Source organism: Desmodus rotundus, chromosome 3 (genome assembly GCF_022682495.2).
Source record: "Desmodus rotundus isolate HL8 chromosome 3, HLdesRot8A.1, whole genome shotgun sequence".
In the NCBI taxonomy this organism is placed as follows: Eukaryota; Metazoa; Chordata; class Mammalia; order Chiroptera; family Phyllostomidae; genus Desmodus; species Desmodus rotundus.
In genome coordinates, this window is record NC_071389.1 from 148,590,068 (window position 1) to 148,607,794 (window position 17,727).

The 17,727-nt window shown below is 47.0% G+C and overlaps 2 protein-coding genes and 1 long non-coding RNA gene across 3 annotated transcripts; all 3 read right to left on the bottom strand.

Annotated features, from left to right (window-relative positions):
* Window positions 1-84: 84 nt before the first annotated feature.
* On the bottom strand, window positions 85-4,357 carry ZC3H10 (zinc finger CCCH-type containing 10). The gene is made up of 3 exons (XM_024576467.2): window positions 4,277-4,357; window positions 3,434-3,497; window positions 85-2,071 (listed from the first exon to the last, which is right to left on the bottom strand). The coding sequence occupies exon 3, from the start codon at window positions 2,014-2,016 to the stop codon at window positions 709-711; it is 1,308 nt and encodes a 435-aa protein (XP_024432235.1). The 5' UTR covers window positions 2,017-2,071; window positions 3,434-3,497; window positions 4,277-4,357; the 3' UTR covers window positions 85-708.
* Window positions 4,358-4,761: 404 nt separating this feature from the next.
* LOC112319087 (uncharacterized) lies at window positions 4,762-5,988 on the bottom strand. Its single transcript, XR_002976281.4, has 4 exons — window positions 5,889-5,988; window positions 5,749-5,773; window positions 5,340-5,362; window positions 4,762-5,097 (listed from the first exon to the last, which is right to left on the bottom strand). It is a non-coding gene; the product is annotated as an uncharacterized lncRNA (long non-coding RNA).
* Window positions 5,989-8,076: 2,088 nt separating this feature from the next.
* Window positions 8,077-16,801, bottom strand: PA2G4 (proliferation-associated 2G4). Its single transcript, XM_024576380.4, has 13 exons — window positions 16,505-16,801; window positions 14,494-14,622; window positions 14,132-14,237; window positions 13,969-14,038; window positions 13,631-13,723; window positions 11,045-11,108; window positions 10,710-10,788; window positions 10,482-10,560; window positions 10,256-10,389; window positions 9,865-9,959; window positions 9,616-9,743; window positions 9,409-9,462; window positions 8,077-9,197 (listed from the first exon to the last, which is right to left on the bottom strand). The coding sequence occupies exons 1-13, from the start codon at window positions 16,590-16,592 to the stop codon at window positions 9,132-9,134; spliced, it is 1,185 nt and encodes a 394-aa protein (XP_024432148.1). The 5' UTR covers window positions 16,593-16,801; the 3' UTR covers window positions 8,077-9,131.
* Window positions 16,802-17,727: the final 926 nt, after the last annotated feature.

Here is a 17,727-nt window from a genome sequence, read left to right on the forward strand (position 1 = left end):
GGTCTTCATCCCATTTTGGCATGACATCTATTTACTATTCCCATCTTCCACACAGGATATCTAAGCAAGTTTTCACTGCCTCCATTTGTTAAAAATAATTGTTTATTTCTTTGGAAAGTGGTAGGCCCTGCCCTATGAATTTCCAGGCCAAGCCAAGGTAATGAAAGCTCCTCTAGTCTTTGGGCTGGAGTACTATGGTCCCCGCCTTCCCACAGGCCCAGGCACCGTTAATGTCCAACTCAACTACATCCCAAATTGTCTGAAGGCTCCTACCAGGCCTTCTCACCTGGCCACCCACTTCCCAACGTTTCCTGGCTTTCCCTCTGGGCAGAGTACTTTTTCTTCCAAAGTCAGTGCTGGAACCTGTGCTGTGCAGAAGAGAGGACAAGACCAGGCATGTTGCCTTCTTCCAATTAGGGGACATACAGTCCCTCAGTCAGTCCTTCCTCTCTGCTGGCTTCAGTCTGCACTCCTATGCAAGCCCCCTCTGTGCAACTTGAAGATGGACAAGAAATCCCTCATAGAAGGAGGTGAGAGAAAACCCACCAGCCCAACCCCTTCTCAGAAGTAAATTCCTTTGCAGTCTCTTGTCCTAGTTCTTGAATGAGCCCTTGAGACAGGGCCTGGGACGGTTAGGCAAGTGGGTGGGTAAGGGCCCCTGGATCCCAGCCCTGGGAAACTATACCAGGGGAGTGTCCATTAGCCCCATCAGTGTGGCATGGCTGTAATACGCATGCTCTGGGAAGCAATGGGGTAAGTCACCATGGGAGTGGTGGTGTGGCTCATTGTGATTCCTGCCAAGGGTTGGGCCATCGATACAGCCACAGGGGCCACAGGGGCCACAGATACAGCCACAGGAGCCATGGAGACAGGTGGGGGTGCCATTCCCTGGGCAATTGTTTGAGCCAGAGCAGCTGATAGTGGTGTAATTTCTGGGTTCAAGTGTGGGGGTGGGGGTGGTGGAGCAGCAGGAGGTGCAGCATTAGTTGGGGGAGCAGCTGGAGCTCCAGTGGGGGCCACCAGTTCTTGCTGAGACACAGGCCGAGGCTGTAGAGCCTGGCTGCTGAGCGTAGTATGAGTCTGGGCAATGCCATGGTTAAAAGTGGCAACAGTGCCCACAGTGGGGGCCAGAGTCTGCTCAGTTGCTGGTGCAGTGGAGCTCAGGGTCATGACCTTGGCCTGATTGCGGAACTGGGCATTTTGTTCCAGGAGTACCTCATTGGTAGCCAGAAGGTTGCTGACCTGCTTCTTTAGCTCCTCTACCCGCTTCCTGAGCATGGCATTCTCTTCCTCTAGCAGTCTGCACTCTACCCCTCGGGGTGGAGCCAGGCTATAGTCATACGATTCAAAATGGGGGCCATCTGGGGGGCAGCATCCACCTCGCCGGCGCTTGGGGCCTGGCTCATGGTCCTCAAAGCCCCTGTCAGGGAGGTCAAAGATATCATAGAGATCATGACGTCGTCCTGGGGGGACTGGGCCTGTTGAGCCCCCACCACCAGTGCCTCCTCCACCCCGAGTATCAAATTCAAAATCCCGTTGTAGGTGACGGAACTTGCACTTTGCTCCTCTCTGGCAGTCACCTTTGAGAAAGTCCCGGCAGATAGGGACTTCCTCCTTGCCATTTGGTAGGTCAGCCGGAGAAAGGCCCAGGCCTGCTGCAACTTTCTGCCTCAGCCTAGGGGGAAGCTCTCCTGTCTTCTTATAGCCATCCTCATCCTCCTTGGAGCCATGGATGAATCGGCAGTTTGGGCGACTACACTCCTTGTTCTGGAAGTCATGGCAGAAGATGAACTCATTTTTGCTCACCCCCAAGTTGGATACCTCACTCATGTCTGGATGGCGATATCGGCAACGCTTGCCTCGCTTGCACACATTCCTCAGGAAGTCTCTACAGATGGCATCTGAGCTGGCCCCGCCACTGCCTGCCCCTGTCCCACTGGCCTCCTCGCTGCCACCGTTTCCAGGGCCTCCACCGCTGCTCCCAGTGCCGTTGGCATAGCTGTCCCGGTCAGGCATCCTGGTCCCACCCAACTCAGGGCTTTCTTCCTTTTCTTGCCACCCTTGGTGACCACTAGGAAAGAGGAGAACTGTGTCAAACAAGAGTCCTCCAGAGGCCACACTCTTCCCGACTTTAGGATAGGCAGTCCAGCAAGAGGCAGGCCAGTGGGGTAACGGCTTTGGAGATGGAGAACCTAAGGGATAAGAATTCTGCCCAGACTGACTGGCTTGTCAGAAGTCCCGCCCAGGCCCTTGTGCACCTGGTCTCGGTCAGAATGATTCACACTTGCCTGACTAATGGAGAAGGGAGGGAGCTGGGGCGAAGCCATCTCATCTCACTAGTGACTACAGGCCAAGGAGGGGGCAGGGATACTGTAGTACTGGATTTTACTTTCCTTTCTGAACTGACCTTATTAAAGTTGTGGAAGTGAAGTTAAAACTGGCAGTGTATGAATAGGCTAGGAGACTGGGAATCTTGGCCAAGATGGGCTGGTAACTCGGGCTGTAGTTAATGGGATGCTATAAAGTATCATATTGCTAGACCCCAGAAAACCCTGAGTGAACAGACTTGTGTCACTAGCTTGAGGGCAGTCCCTAAACCTGTCATTTTTTAGTATTCCCTCCCAGCTCAACACCACTATCAACCCCAGTGGTCAGCCCCTTCCTCTCCATTTCAGGGGAAAAGTTCTACAGCTGGAACCTCCACTTAGAGACTCCCAAAGGACAAAACCATGTGTTCCATGATGAAGACGGGAGGAAGGAGTTAATTTCACAGGAACAAATGACCTTACTTTGCCCATTCTATCCCCTCCTAACACTCCATGAAAAGATACCACTGACATCAAACCACGCCATTCCTCACCCATAAAGATCCTCTTTATTTATAGACTCTATAAAAGCTTTTTAAGTCTCATCTTTCCCAAGAGAGCTCTGGAATGTCAGTCAACTGCCCTGGTTCTAGCCCGCCCTCACCCCACCCCCTGCAAGACTGAGTCCCAGTTACCACGTGTCTGACCTGGTAAACCTTTGGTAGGCAGTGTTCAGGCTCCCCCTACTGTTCAAATAGGAAAACTTCATATCGTTTCTCCTTGAGTGTAAGGGAAACTTTCCAATTTCTCTGGCCTTGATCTCTAAACACCCACCCGTTGCCTTTGCCTTCAGATCTCGCTAAAATGAACTGACCAGAGGCCAGAGTAACAAGAGAATCTTTAAAAAATAAGAGTCCTCTTCCTCCAAAGGGAGGTAGTCCCAGAATAATAGAAACACTCAAGAAAAAGTGATAAAAGAGAAGATACAACTTTTACTAAAAGGGAAGTGACCTGGTGAAAAATAAATGCCATCTATCCAAACCTGCCCCACATTGCAAGTCCCACCAGATGCAGATAATCTGATAAGGTATTCCTCCCCACCCAACTCTCCCAGGATTGTTCGATACCTGAGGTAGCTCAGGTGAAGTCCGGGGCTCCTGTGGGTCTCCACCTCCACATCACTGCTGGGTTCTGAACAGGAAAAAAACAGATACTTGGGTGGGAGAAAGGGTAAGAATGGAGGACTGTGGGGTGATTGTTACACGAAAAAGGTATGAAAACGGCAAGACCTCTGGGGACATCAAGATTTCCTCAGGGTTTCAACTAAACTTCACCTGTCAAAAGGAGAAGTTGCAAGTAAGAAAAGTAAAAAATAAAACTAATTTGGAAAGCCTACCAGGATGGGTTGGATAACCAGCGGAGTGAACAAAGGGTGAGGGGAGCCCTGCCTCAAGATGAAGGAGAATATAGGTATCACAGACTGGCCCAGGGTTGGGTTAGGAACTCTAAATGGGGAGCCGTGCAAAGGCAGCGACTGACAGTGCAGTGGAATGGCAGACTAGACTTGGGGGCGGTGATTATGACGCTTCGCGACACCCCAGAGTTTGTGGGGGAAAAAAAGTCCTAGGAGTTTCCCGCAGGAAATCTTCTAGCTTGGCAGGTTCTGTGCAGTGCTACCAGAGCTCAGCCCTGGGATAGGTGAACAGGACACTAAGGGAGCAGGAAGTGAAGTGGGGAGAGGGACTCCATGTGACATCAAGCTGAGGGGGATGAGCAGGGCTGTGACGTCACGGAGTTGGCGTTTGCTCGCGAAGCGAGGTCAGTTAGAAATGGGGCTCGGCCATGGGTCACGAAGAAGAGTCAGCTCAGTCCTGGGGGGCCTTGTGTAGCCCAGCCGAGCTCGGCCGCTGGGCCGGCCCGACTCCTCCCCTCCGGGCGCGGCCTCCACCTAAGTCTCCCGCCTCCCTCACCTGCCGCCGCCGCCGTAGTTGCTGCTGCCGCCTGCCGGTCCTCTAGCTTCGACAAAGAGCCGCCTACCCAAGAGCCCTTCCGCTTCCTGCGGAAGAAACGACGCTCTAGCCACCAGACCCGGAACTATACTCTATGGTGTGCAACTACTTGCAGTACTAGACGCAGGAAGTTCCCAGCAAGCTTTGCGTGTCACCATGACAACCCGACACAACAGTCAAAAGTGCAGAAAGGTAGACTTACTAATGTAGCCCTGGAGACAAGGGAGCGGGGCAGAACCGTTTGCCTTACTTGCTGGCGAACCACCTGGTTCCCCAAGCTGCCACTACTCTGAGGGCCGGGGAGCAGATGTGGGGTAGGGGCAGGGTCCACACGCCTGGAGTAGGCTTTGTAGCTTCACAATCTCTACAGCACTGGGTAGTAACAGGGCTCACTGTACTGATAGAATCCCCAGCCAATGGAACCATAAAAACCACAAAACAGACACTTTTCTTCAGCTAAGAAGAGATGATTTATTGTACACATTCAGCCACAAATGGTAACAGGACCAGTCCAGAATGTCACAGGTCCAGGGCAAAGGACCAAAAAGGACTGTTGTTGTAAGAGCAGCGTGGGTCTTTCAAAAGGTGGTCGCGGTGATCAGATGGCAATGTATGTTCTACATCCATCGACAAGTTCTCGATGGCGGGCATGCAGTCGAACAATTTGTACCAGTGTCCCTGGCCTCTGGCTTCCCTTATTTCTGCTCCTGTGGCTTCCATGGGTACACGAGCTAGCAGTTTACTTGGACCTCTGCCTCATCTTTCTTCTTTTGCGCTTCAGCCTGAAAAGCAGACAAAGGAATACACCCCCTGCCCTCAAGCCCGCGCAGTCTCTCTTAATGTGCGCACAATACAAAGTGGTGAAATAATTAAGCACTACATTCTGGCCTCACAATTCAATGCTAAAAACATTTTAAACCTCGAGTTCTTTTAGATTTCGAAACCAAATGTTCCTCCCAAGTTTTGTCCAAGGCATACTCCATCCACTTCCCTCCTCCGGTGCCCATACGCAGTCGTAACATACCTGCGCATTCGCTTCTTCCTCCACTGGCAACAGATCATAACGAGAGGCAAAGAATAAAAAAAAGTCGTTGGTTTTAGTGACAGCTTTAGACAGGAATGTGGATAACAGCATTTAGAACCAGGCAGGTTGTCTACCAAATATGAGGGCTTAAGTCGCAGTAATCACATCAATAAAGCCTCCTAACCCCCACACCCCAAGTAACCCCCGAAATCCGCGTGCGCTCTTCTCTCCGCACAACACTTACCCAACACCTTTTCTGCTTCTCCCCACGTTATCCTTCCTCTACCACCAGCTTTTGTACAACCTTGAGAACCCAGCGGTTCAGGAACCATGGCGGACTTCCCTTGCCTGCGTCTCCACCCCCAATCCTCAACTACTACAGCTCAGCTTACAGTCCGAGACTGCTTACCTTGGCTCTCATGGCGCAGAGGTTTCTACGGGTAAAAAGGAAAAGGCTACAGTTAGTTTGCTCTGATGATGGTAAGTGCAGACACTAGATGTTAATGGATTGTACGCGGAACCCACACGCAGGCCGCAAAACACACCCACCTAAGAAGATGGCGCTAAGGCCGAGAGAAGGCCAATTGCCCGCCTACGGATATTTAAGGGAGCGCTCATTGTCGTCACTTCCTCAGCTTGGCCCTACCTCCAGGGGAGTAACAATGGCTTCCGGTCCCTCTCAGATAACTGATAAGTGATTTACTTCTCTTGGAAAAGAGTATTGTAAATTTGAGTTACAAAATTCCCCACCCCCAATTTTGTTATGAGGACATTGTGTTATTTAAAGGCGGGCACCTATTTCCAGTATGACACCTGGAGGAGTAGGCGAGCAAAGGATAGCGACTTCCGCCTTCCCTCTCATTGCTTCATGGGAGTTGCAGTTTCCTGGCGACACCATCCATTTTATTATGAATAGGTGCGTACTGTACAAAAATTCCTAATTTGTTTACTGTTTGCCTTATTTTTTAAACTAAATTGCTGGAGGGACACTCTTTCAGAACCTCCAGAGGCCCTAAGTTTCCAGAACATGAGAGGATATATAAAGTTGGATTGTCAAGAAAGCTGCTATAGCAATAAACTTGTCACTATTGTAGATAAACTTTCCTAGCGGGCTCTGATCTTTCTCCACATTGCCTGAGGCAGAATGTAATTAGATTGCTTGCCACAATACATCTTGTTCAGAAAGTAATTCAATGATTCTCCGTACCAGTGGAGAGGGGAAGATGGCTGTCTTAATCTAGAGCCAAGAATGGTATTTGTTATGAGGATAAAGAACTTATCAGTATCAGGGTATGACAGGTCAGAAGCTCCTGGTAAACAGATAGGTAAAGATTTGGCTACAGTTAATTGTGAAGAATGGAAAAGAATCCTTAGCCAGACTCCACCTCATTCACTCTGATACTGCAAGTTTTTTTATTTGTAATCCCTCCTTTTTTGGTGGTTTCCCTTTGTAACTTATGCATCACCCTTTTAACTTTATTAAAACAAGGTTTTTAAAATTTGGGACCCTTGTTCTAAGTGCTCAAGTAGTTCTAGTGTTTTCATCATCATAATATAGTTTTTGAAGATAAAAATGAAAGCCATAGCAGAATTACTTCATTATCAAGTCCACTAGGATTTTACCTGTTGATTGTCCAGTCTATAAGCTCTTATGAAGAGCTGTTTTCTTCACTGGTATTTCTAGGTCAGCATGCCTCATATGAAAGGTACTCAAATCTAATAAATTATTTATCTTAGGCTGGCCTGGAAAAATTTCATAACACTAAAGGCATCCTTCCTGGCTTCTTAAGTCAAGATAAACTTGTATAGAGTTTTACGAGGTCTGTCCAGGAAAAGTCCACCCATTGTTAATATACCAAGAGTGGTTTGCAAGACATCAATATAACCTAGTAGCCAAGGAGAGTGGACTGGAATGTGCATACGTGAACAATGACAACTTTACTAGTCAGAAGGGGCAGTAGACACCTTTGAGTGAGCATGTGTACTGCGTGGCCCTGGCATTCAAACTGACTGGTAGAGCAGGTAGAGCAATGAAATCTGCATTAAATTTTGTGTTAAGCTTGAACGTTCCTCTGCCAAAACCATTCAAATGATTCAGAAGGCTACAGCTATGGGCAACTGGTGACTAGTAGCTTCATAAGGACAACGCTGCTCGTGCATCACCTTTGGTGCAGGGTATTTTGGTAAAACATCAAATCATGCAGGTGACTCAACGCCCCCTACAGCCCAGATTTGGCACCCTGCAACTCCTGGCTTTTCTCAAAACTAAAATCACCTTTGAAAGGGAAGGGATTTCAGACCATCAGTGAGATTCAGGAAAATATGACAGGGCAGCTGATGGTGACTGGAACTGTGTGAGGTCCCAAGGTGCCAACTTTGAAGGGGACTGAGGTGACATTGTCCTTTGTACGTTTGTGTCTTTTTCAATAAATGTCTGTTTTTTGTAGTACATGGCTGGGTACCTTCTGAACAGACCTTGTATATTTTGCAGTACACATTAAATGGGTTAGTCCTGAACAAAGTGTCAGCAGCAAGGTTGATGTTTTTACTTTCGAAAATTAAATCAAGCCCCCACAGAAAATTTACTATCTTAATTCAGAGAATCCAGGATTTCTCTTTGGGTTGGGGAAATATTCCTTGTTTTAGAGAGTAGAATACAGCACATGGAAAAACAGCTCCAAATGATCCCTTCAACTAACACCCACCTCCATCAAATAAGAGCAGCAAAGGCAAGTGATTATGAGCAAATCCAAATTTATTTTAACACCATGTAATTTTCAATGTTTAAAAACCTCATAAGTTAGCAGGAGCCCTGGTTCCCTGGGACAGCATGCCAGAGGTACTGAATGAAATTCGTCACCTTTCTCTCCAAACCCCTAGCAATTCATCCAATTCAAGTCCACAGCTTTAGAAAGCCAGGAGTTATCTCTTCAGTCAGTCTGCTCCTCTGGTTCCTGGTCTTTCTCTCAAGGGAGGGAGATCAAAATATTTCAAAAAACAAAACCACAGTCGAGCTTCCACCTCAGGTTTTTAAGATGGAGCAAGGGAAGACCCCAGTGACTCCAAAGAAATGGACTGGTTGAAATGAGTTTCTCTTTTACAGCTTTGGGGGGAGGGGGAGAGCTGTAGAGTCCTGCAGAACAAAAATGACTAAAAAGATTTACAAATGAGGATCATTTCGTAGATGAGAATCCCTTGTTAAGTGCAGGCTCCAGCTCCTAAAAAAGGGAGGGGCCTGACCGGACAGCCTGGATCATAAAAGGAATCTACCGCATGTGAATAAAAACAAATCTGAAGAACAGTTCCTCTCTACTTTGAGGCCAGATAAAATACTTGGGAAGAGTGGGAAAAGAGAGGAACAAGCCCCAACAGATGGGAAAATGCTGACATCAGAGTGTATAAAAAAATTTCAGCTGAATTTTTAGTGGTGGTGGCTCCTTTAGCCTCCTCCCTGTTCTGTTGTAGGGCTATAAACCTTGACCAAGCATAGTGGTAGAAAAAGGCTAGAAAGAGGGGCTTGAAGATGATGGATTTTGACTCCTGATTTTATTACTCAATTTCTCCTTTCTAGTTAAAGTAGTCTTCAGTGGCTGGGAAGCCTGGCCTCCCAAGACCAGAGTCAGTTGGAGCTGGTTGTTGTTGGAAGGGTTTGGGTTGGGAGACTGGGATGGGGGCAGGGAGACGCCCCGCTCTGCTGGCGGTCCTCGGTGAAGACAAACTGCACTTCAGAGCCCGGGGCATGGTGGAAAGGGGATGAGGCAGGAGCGGCAAGCTGGGGAGATGGGACCCACCTCAGTCCCCAGCTTCATTATCTTCTAATGTTTCTCCACTGGTGGCATTCTCTGCAGTCTTAGAGGCCTGTATTCATGGAAAAAAAAGAGGGAGAAGACTTGTGAAGTTTCCTAGTAGTAGTAGTGTTTGGGGAACCAAGGGCAAAAATACTCTTAATTCTCTAGGTCAAGGCTGAGAAGGGGCGAAATAAAGATATACAAAAATCTATACCACACCATGACCCAGGAAAGTGGAAGAGGGATCAGGCTCATCCCGCCAAAGAGGGATAACAACACACCTTCTTTTTTTTCTTTTTCTGAGTTTTCCGACTTGCAGAACTCTGGAGGAGAGCCTGGACAATAGGAAGAAGGAAAACACATTTTGAGGAATTTGGAGGAAACAGTCTTACTTCAAAATTGTAGCTCTTTTTCAGGACTTTGCTGACATTTAATCCTCACTTCCAGGACAGATCCCATGTGCTCACCACTTTCCAGACCACACTAACCTTTAGTTCTGCATCCTGGACCTCCATCTCAGACTTGTAAAGGTCAGGATCAAAGGGACCACTGGTTATCCGCATGGGGCCATTGGGCATGAGCAGAACTGTAAATTTAAACTGGGCAACAAATTCGCCTATGGAAGAGAGAGGTGTTTTGATAAAATGCTCCCTTGTTATACTTTTTCTATAACATATAGGGAATAAGGAAGGAACATATAACCAGTTTCAAAGTGAAACTCTTGTTTTAGAACTTACCCTCCTTCTCATAGAGAACATTAAACGGTTGCAGCAATTCATGTTTGGCGCACTCCACCACACCCATCCGGGCCTTCTTCTCATCTTCAAATGCTCTGGTAGAAAACAAATTCAGGTATCCTTAACTCCATCCATATCAAGTCTTACCATTTTGCTCATGTTTTTAAATAGCTCCTACCCTCAGGCAAAAATCATGGTTAGGACTGCTCTTTTACATTCCCTTCAATGAGGGATATGGGGAGCATAAGAGAACCCTTGCATGCAGGCTGGAATTACAAGTCTGGGCAGGAGGGGAGGGGGAGGGAGGGGTAAAGGAAGGAATAGTGTTCCTGGGTGCGTGCTCTATGACTCACACTAGTTCCAAGTCCTGTCCTTGTTAAGTGAAGTATACCTTAAAGTAAATGGCATGGCATCAAAACGTCTTTCAACTTCACTGAAGAAGGCACGTGAAGTTTTCATTTTCAGGCCATATTGTTTAGAAGGATCTCGTTTATAAATGGTGGTTCTCTGCCCTGCATCCTTGGCCTAAAAGAGTAAGTTAGGTCACATTTGTTCTGGTGCTCTTGGAACACACCCTCAGTCATCCCTCTTTGTTAGCTCTGGTGAGCACCCCTCACCTTGCCCTCTCCTGAGCTGACGAGGACATCCACAGCATATACTTCATGTACCTCAAATTCAGCTTTTTCATGGTCCTTCCTAAAAAGAATAAAAAGGGAACCATAAGGAGCAATAAGTAGTTCCTGGTTTGGAGTAGGAAGTGGACAAAATTAGGCTGGAAGTACAGAAGAAAAAAATTCATCACTAGTCTGGTATGGTGGAAGGTGAAGGGTGGGACTGGCACCTACTTCTGCTGGTCTGTGGGATTCTGGATAATGGTTTTCTCTCCATCGATGACATGCTGCTTCAACTGGTGTGACAGCATACCTATAGAAAGGACAAAGCCTAGGGTACCAGCTATCTAGAATCTCGAAAGGTTTCCAAATCCACCCATCTACGTAGTTTGATGGGGTGGGCAGTAAGAGAAAGGTTATGGAAGGTTAAGGCTATGGAAATGGAAGGCACAGACATGTTTGGCTTAGACTGTGCTAGAGGTGGGATGGATCCTCAAGGGACGAAAAGGCCTTAATTCTGCTAAATCACTAGGTACTTAGACCCTCAACCCTGTTATCTGAGGTCTCACCTTCTATTGGCGTGCAATTAAATGAATGGGCAACTTTGTTCCAAGCTTCCGTCACTTGTGTGTTCTAGAAGTACAAGATCAAATAAAAGGTGAGATATTAGGGGCTAATAAATTCTCTACCATGTGAATAAGAAGCATAAAAGAACTGAGAGTTCTAATACCCCCATCAAGTACAAGGACTCTGTTTTTTCATGTCATAGCCCTATCAGTCCCTACAACCTAAACATACCTTACACTTGCATATCCTTTTACAAAGATGGTCTAATTAGACAGCAATTCTGGAAGGTGAATAGGGCACTGCTATATCCCAATCTAGAAGATGCGGACACTGAAGCTCAGAAAGCTTAAGTGATTTGTCCAGGATTAAAACAGAGAACAGAATGAACCTGGTATAGTCCTGGTTGGGTAGCTCAGTTGGTTAGAGCGTTGTCCCAATACATCAAAGTTGCAGGTTCAATCCCTGGTCAGAGCACATATAAGAACCAACCAATGAATGCATAAATAAGTGGAACAACAAGTTGATGTCTATCAAATGAATCAATAAATTAAAAACAAAAAACCTAGTATAAACCTAGGTTTTATGATGAGAAGTTCTGTGTTTATTCCATTATACATGACATCCTAACCTGTTGAGAAGGGACAACAAACTCTTATTTTCCTCTTACCTCTTTCAAACTCAAACTGATCCTTACCTAAGCTATGGTTCTTAGACAAAAAGAAAAGTAAATAACTAATCCCAGCTAATGATAGATAATCACTACATGGATCATCTCAATCATCACAAAAACCCTGTGAAAATAAGGCACAATTTTACTTTTCCTATTTTACAGATGAGGACATTTGAACTGATTTTTAATTAGTAAAAGGTGGCAATAGGGCAAGAACCCAGAAAGTCTGATGTCATAGCTACACAAAACTACCTTCCAGTGAAGATACACAATATTTAAATATGCAAATATAAATAATAAATGTGTAAAATAATACTAGTTAAAACAAGTGTTTACTACGTGCCAGGTACTGTTCAAAGTGCTTCATACCAACCAGCTCTATGAAGTAGTTATCATAAGAAAACTAAGAGGTTTAAGGGAAAATTATGTAATTAAGTAACAATGGGGATGAATTACAAATTGATTAAAAGCATGAAGAATAGGCCCTGGCTGGTGTGGCTAGTGGATTGAGCGCTGGCCTGCGAACCAAAGGGCTGCTGGTTGATTCCCAGTCAGGGCACATGCCTGGGTTGCAGGCCAGGCCCCAAGTAGGGGGCGTGTGAGAGGCAACCACACATTGATGTTTCTCTCCTGCACTCCTTCCCTTCTCTAAAAATAAATAAATAAATAAAATCTTAAAAAACAAACAAACAAAAAAAAAGCAGGAAGAACTAGAGAGCACAAAAAGGGAGCAAGGCAAAAGACAATGCTTTACGTATCAAATAGGTCTCTGGAAACTTAAGTGTTAGAAAAATGTCTCCCCTGGCAGGGTAGCTCAGTTGGTTAGAGAGTTGTCTTGGTATACTAAGGGTGTGGCTTCCTTCCCCATTCAGAACCCATACTAGAATCAACTAGTGAATGCATAAATAGTAGAATAGCAAACACCACCACCACCACCAACAACAACAAATCGATGTTTCTTTCTCTAAAATCAGTAAATAAAAATTAAAAAAAAGAAAAAGAAAATTAGCTCCACTCATAGTCTAACGTACTAAATTGTATTAATTTATGAGAAGTTTATGATCCCTGGGCTTTCCAATATTGTTTTGCAAGGTACAGAGCTAACTTCCTTTGTCACCAGTTTACCAGCACTATTACTGTCTTATAATCTTTTAAAATTGAGTTTTAAAATAGACCTGTATTTATTTGCCCTGGCTGGTGTGGCTCAGTGTATTGAGTGCCGGCCTGTGAACCAGAGGGTCACTGGTTCGATTCCCAGTCAGGGCACATGCCTAGGTTGCTGGCCAGGTCCCCGGTAGGGGGCATGTGAAAGGCAACCACACACTGATGTTTCTCTCTCTTTTTCTCCCTCCCTTCTCTTTCTAAAAATAATAAAATCTTTAAAAAAAAAAACCCACATGCCTATACTTTATTACAAGTTATCTACCCCAAATTATTTTCAGGGCACACATCAAAAACAAGAAAAAGGATCTCTGTAGGTTCCATATATCCCCACATAGCAAACATGGAACTGTCCACGGTAGACACTCAGTGGCTGCTGTTTAATATTAATATTAAGCTCTTTAGCTCCTGTGTCTTCTCTTACAGAATTCCCATCCTGTGAGGTAGCTAATTTTAAAACACTATTTGTTTTAGCCCTGGCTGATGTGGCTCAGTGAATTGAGCACTGGCTTGTGAACTGAACGGTTGCGGGTCAGGTCCCCAGTTGGGGGCGTGCAAGAGGCAACCAATCTACATTTCTCTTGCACATTGATGTTTCTCTCTCTCTAAAAATAAGTAAGTAAAATCTTTAAAAAATAAAATGCAATTTGTTTTATAAGAGGCTGTGAGAAAAGTTGGAAGTTAATATAGAATAGCTGCAGATGCCTAGCACACCTTTTGGCTCTATCCAGTTTTGGAGTTGGACTAAATAGCTTACCTGGTTTCCAGGTTTGACCAGGCGTAGGGCAGCTTCAGCACAAAGGTGAGCTGCCTTGATGACATCTGCTTTTCTCCCTGTTACTTGGGTGCCCTGTAGATAAGGAAATATAATCAGTGCCTTCCTGGAAAGGTCTCAGCTGATTATTCAGTTACTATCTATGTGCCCACTATGTAAGGCCAGCCAATGAGCAAGAGAGAAAATACCCCTTTTACATTTTATTTCTGTATATACTCTTGAAACTTACATGGTGTCAGAGACTGGGGATAAGAAACAAGCAGTAGTACACCGTCCCCCTTCCCCACAGGCTGCACAGAATTCAAAGCAGGACCACCCACCTGAGCTACACCAACCACAAAAGTATGAGCCACATTAGCGATGAAGCCATCCACGTGGACCCCAAGGTCACTGAAAAGTAAGAGCAAAGTACATAGCATTAACAACTGGGACTATGTAAATGCTTAGGAAAAAGACAAGCACTCTAAAATGATTTAAACTTACATTTTTACCAAGTCACCTTCTTTGAGAATATAGTCCTGGTCGCTCTTCAAAGGGGAGAAGTGACACACACAGTTATTTACTGAAATGCTGGTGGGAAAGGCAATACCTGCAAAGAGAGAATCATCGGCCTTACTGCCTTGTTCTCTTTGAGCCCTGTTGCCCCTCAGAAAAATGGAAGGATCATCTTTAGACTCTTGCCTAAGTTTAATCAGTTTGCATTGGGTGGGAAACTGTCTCGTAACCCACTTGCTACTCCAAATATCTCAACCAGAGGTGGGGTGAGAGTTACATCATTATGACAAACAAACAGGATGGAATAAGGGTCAAACCTGGGAAATTAGTAGGGGATTGATTTTTTTTACCTTTTTTCATTTCTTTTTCTTTCTTGAAAATTTTTCCTGTCTCTTCCATAATCATGGCATCACCTTTCTCACACAGGCTCAGTACCGACACACCTGAGCAGGATGCTTCCACCAAAGACCGAAGAACCCCTGGGGGCAGAGTCCCACCATGTCAGTCCCACAAGTATTGTCTAAATTACAATCCAAGCAATACCTAGAAGTTGGATCCAGCGTTTCTAATACTCCCTAGTGACAGTACCCTAAGGCTAAAGGAAGGAACGTATTTTACCTTTTGGAATGTACCGACCTGTAACCTCTAAACTTCTACCTTCCTCTCCTAAAATAAAGAAGTCAACATTCCCATCCCTTCCTTAATCATGACAACTGGGTATATACAATGTCTCCCTAGGCAAGGAAGACTTCCCAAAGATGATACTTGTAAATGTGTTAGGACAGAACTATGAACTTCAAGGGGAACCTCACCAAGGTATCTCACATACGTGTAAAGCAGACTAGAAGAAGTTTATAGGTATCAGGAACAACAGGAAAGTAGGCACAGAATTGCTGACTCAAAGCGGCTGCACTGTGAAATGCTACTTTCTCCCTTCTCAGACACCCTAATTAGATGTTGATAATTCAATTTATGTAGACTTATTTCCCACAAACAAGTATATAAGCCAAGGGGACTTAATCTAAGGTCCCTGGGCTTCAGCAGGCTCATGGCCTATAGGTTTTGGCAGACTGCAAAGAGGTATGTGACCCAAAAGAGTTTCAAACTTGGAACTGCAATCACAAGTACCCCAGCAGTTATAATGCAAGAGGGGAAAATTTTTTTTTCTGATTCAAATTACTGATATTACATACAAAAATGTACCTAAAATAGGGGTACTATACTAAATGTCCATTGTGATAAAGCATCTCCATGTCCCTCCCTGAACTTCAGGTTTGATTTGTTTGATCTAAGTTTTGGTAATTCTTTGGAGCCTGAAACTCAGGTTTTCACACATAGGACCAGAGGCACCCTAAAACCTATCTCTACTGTCAAAACCACTCAAAAGCCAAAAGACAAGCACTTTCTGTCCCCTGGACTGTGTTTGAAATTGGAGAGGTGAATAGGAAATAGAGGAAATAGAAAGTGAGACATCTGCCTACAGTGGCAGGCAGCTGCTGAGAAAGTCGGAGTAGTCCTAATAAGGATGACTTCTGAGATCCTAAGATCAGCCTCCCCCTTCCAGTATTATTCACAAGTTCGTCTGGCTGGGGTGAAGACCTCATAAACACTCCCAGAGTTGTCAAGCGCCTGAGAACAATCAAAGTTGAAGGCTAACTAAGGCTACCTGCACAGACTGAAGACAGTACTGAACAACTTCAAGAAAAGGCCAGATATATGTCCGAGAGGGCGTCAGGAGCTCCACGAGTGCCCTCCAACGGTCCCTGAGCTGGCCCAGGAGAGGAAGGGGGCCCCCACAAGGGAAAGAGCTGAAGTAAAGAACGAAAGACTTGAGCAAAGCACGTGGTAGGGAAACTGGTGTCAGCGACGGTAGGAGGAAGGCAGCTGACCATCTGCACAGGGACCCGACAACGCGTGCCGGCTTGGCTCCTGACGCCGGGGGAGCCGCGACAAAATAGAGGGGCTCTTCCGTTGCCAACAGCTGGGTGCTTGCTTTTCGAGGTGGCCTCGCCGCTGCCAAAATTAGAGGAGGCAGCGGATCCGAACGAAAGGGTGAGGAGATGCGCCTTGCCTCCTTAGCAACGGCCTAAGGTCCGCGCCAGCCAGGTACCCTATTCTGAGCTCTTCCCCGTCGTCCGCCCGCACCTCCAGACAACAACCCAGGCCTGGACACTCAGGTCCCGGACGCGACACGGTCTTCCCACCACCAGCGGACCGCGCCACCCTCAGCGGACCGGCGCGGAGCCCTCGGTAGCTCACTCGGCATGATCCCGCCACTCAGCCGCTCCCCGGCCAGCCCGGTGCCGTCCCCCTAGCCTCTCTCCCTCAGCCCAGAACCCGGACCCCTGAGGCCGCACTCACGGTTGGCGATGTCGCCCCCCATCTTATACTTGGTCACGACCAGGTCCTCGGCGATAGTTTGCTCCTGCTGCTCGTCCTCACCCGACATCTTCCCGCCGCCACCACCACAGCAGCCTCGTTCCCCTGAGCCGCCGCCTCGGTCTCCCTTCCTAGCCACAGGCTGTGGTCAAACCTCCTTCGATCTGCGAGAAGAGCGCGAGCAAAAGCGCGAGCGAGCAAGGGAACGGGCGGGCGAGCGAGAGCGAGAAGCTGCGAGCGCGCGGGCTGAGGCGCAGGGCACGCTGGGACGACGAGTCCTTTGCGCAGCCAACCTCTAGCCGTTCTGGCGGACTCGTGAACTATAACTCCCAGCCTGCCTTTCGCGCCCTAAGCCAGGCCCTGGGGCCTTGCCCTCCGAGGGCCTCGCACGCTGGAATCGCCGGGCACGCTGGGAAGGGTCGGGCTTCGGTGGGGAGGCGAAGTGCTTAGGGACTTAAGGAGCGTCGTCTCTGCCGGAAAATCCGTGTTTACCAGGATCGTTGAGCTGTAACCTTTAATAGAGGGGGGCGGGCTGAGGGTGAAGGGGCAGAGCTACTGCGGGGGAATGGGTTGGGAGGCGGAGGGGCAGGGTGGAGCCGAGGCGGTTGCGGGGTGACTATCCTAGGGGCGGGGAGGCTGGGTGCGCCTTTGCCTGGATACCTGGAGCGGCTGGCGGGACCGGCCCTGCCGGCACCTTCGTCCTCCGATGCTGGGAGGACCGGGAGGGTGCGTAAGGAGACCCAGGGGTAGGGACTAACTGGGCCTGCGGACTCCGATTATCCATTTACAGCTTTTCAGTCTAGAGGCTGGACTACCACTGAAGATGGCACTGTTGTTCCAACAATAGGTTTTGATGGCACCCAAGCGAAGTGTTCACGGAGACTTTTAAGAGTAAGTTCCGAAACAGACGGGAGTTTCAGTATTCCACCTCTTGAGGGAGCACATCTATAAGACTTTTTCCAACTTCCCCAAACTTTTTATTCCCAGTTGGTTGCTTTGTGGAGATTCCTAATAAAACCTTTAAATGAAAAGGACTGTGCGCTAATGCTTTTTTTTTGAGGGGATCCACAGAAAGGTAGGACCGGAGAAAGCTGCTTGGGACAGAATAGGGCTGTCGGAAACCAGAAAGGCAAGATGATAGCCGTGTCCTGCCGAGGAGTAAAGGGATGGTCTACCTTACTAAAGGTTCTCATTTGACAAAAAGC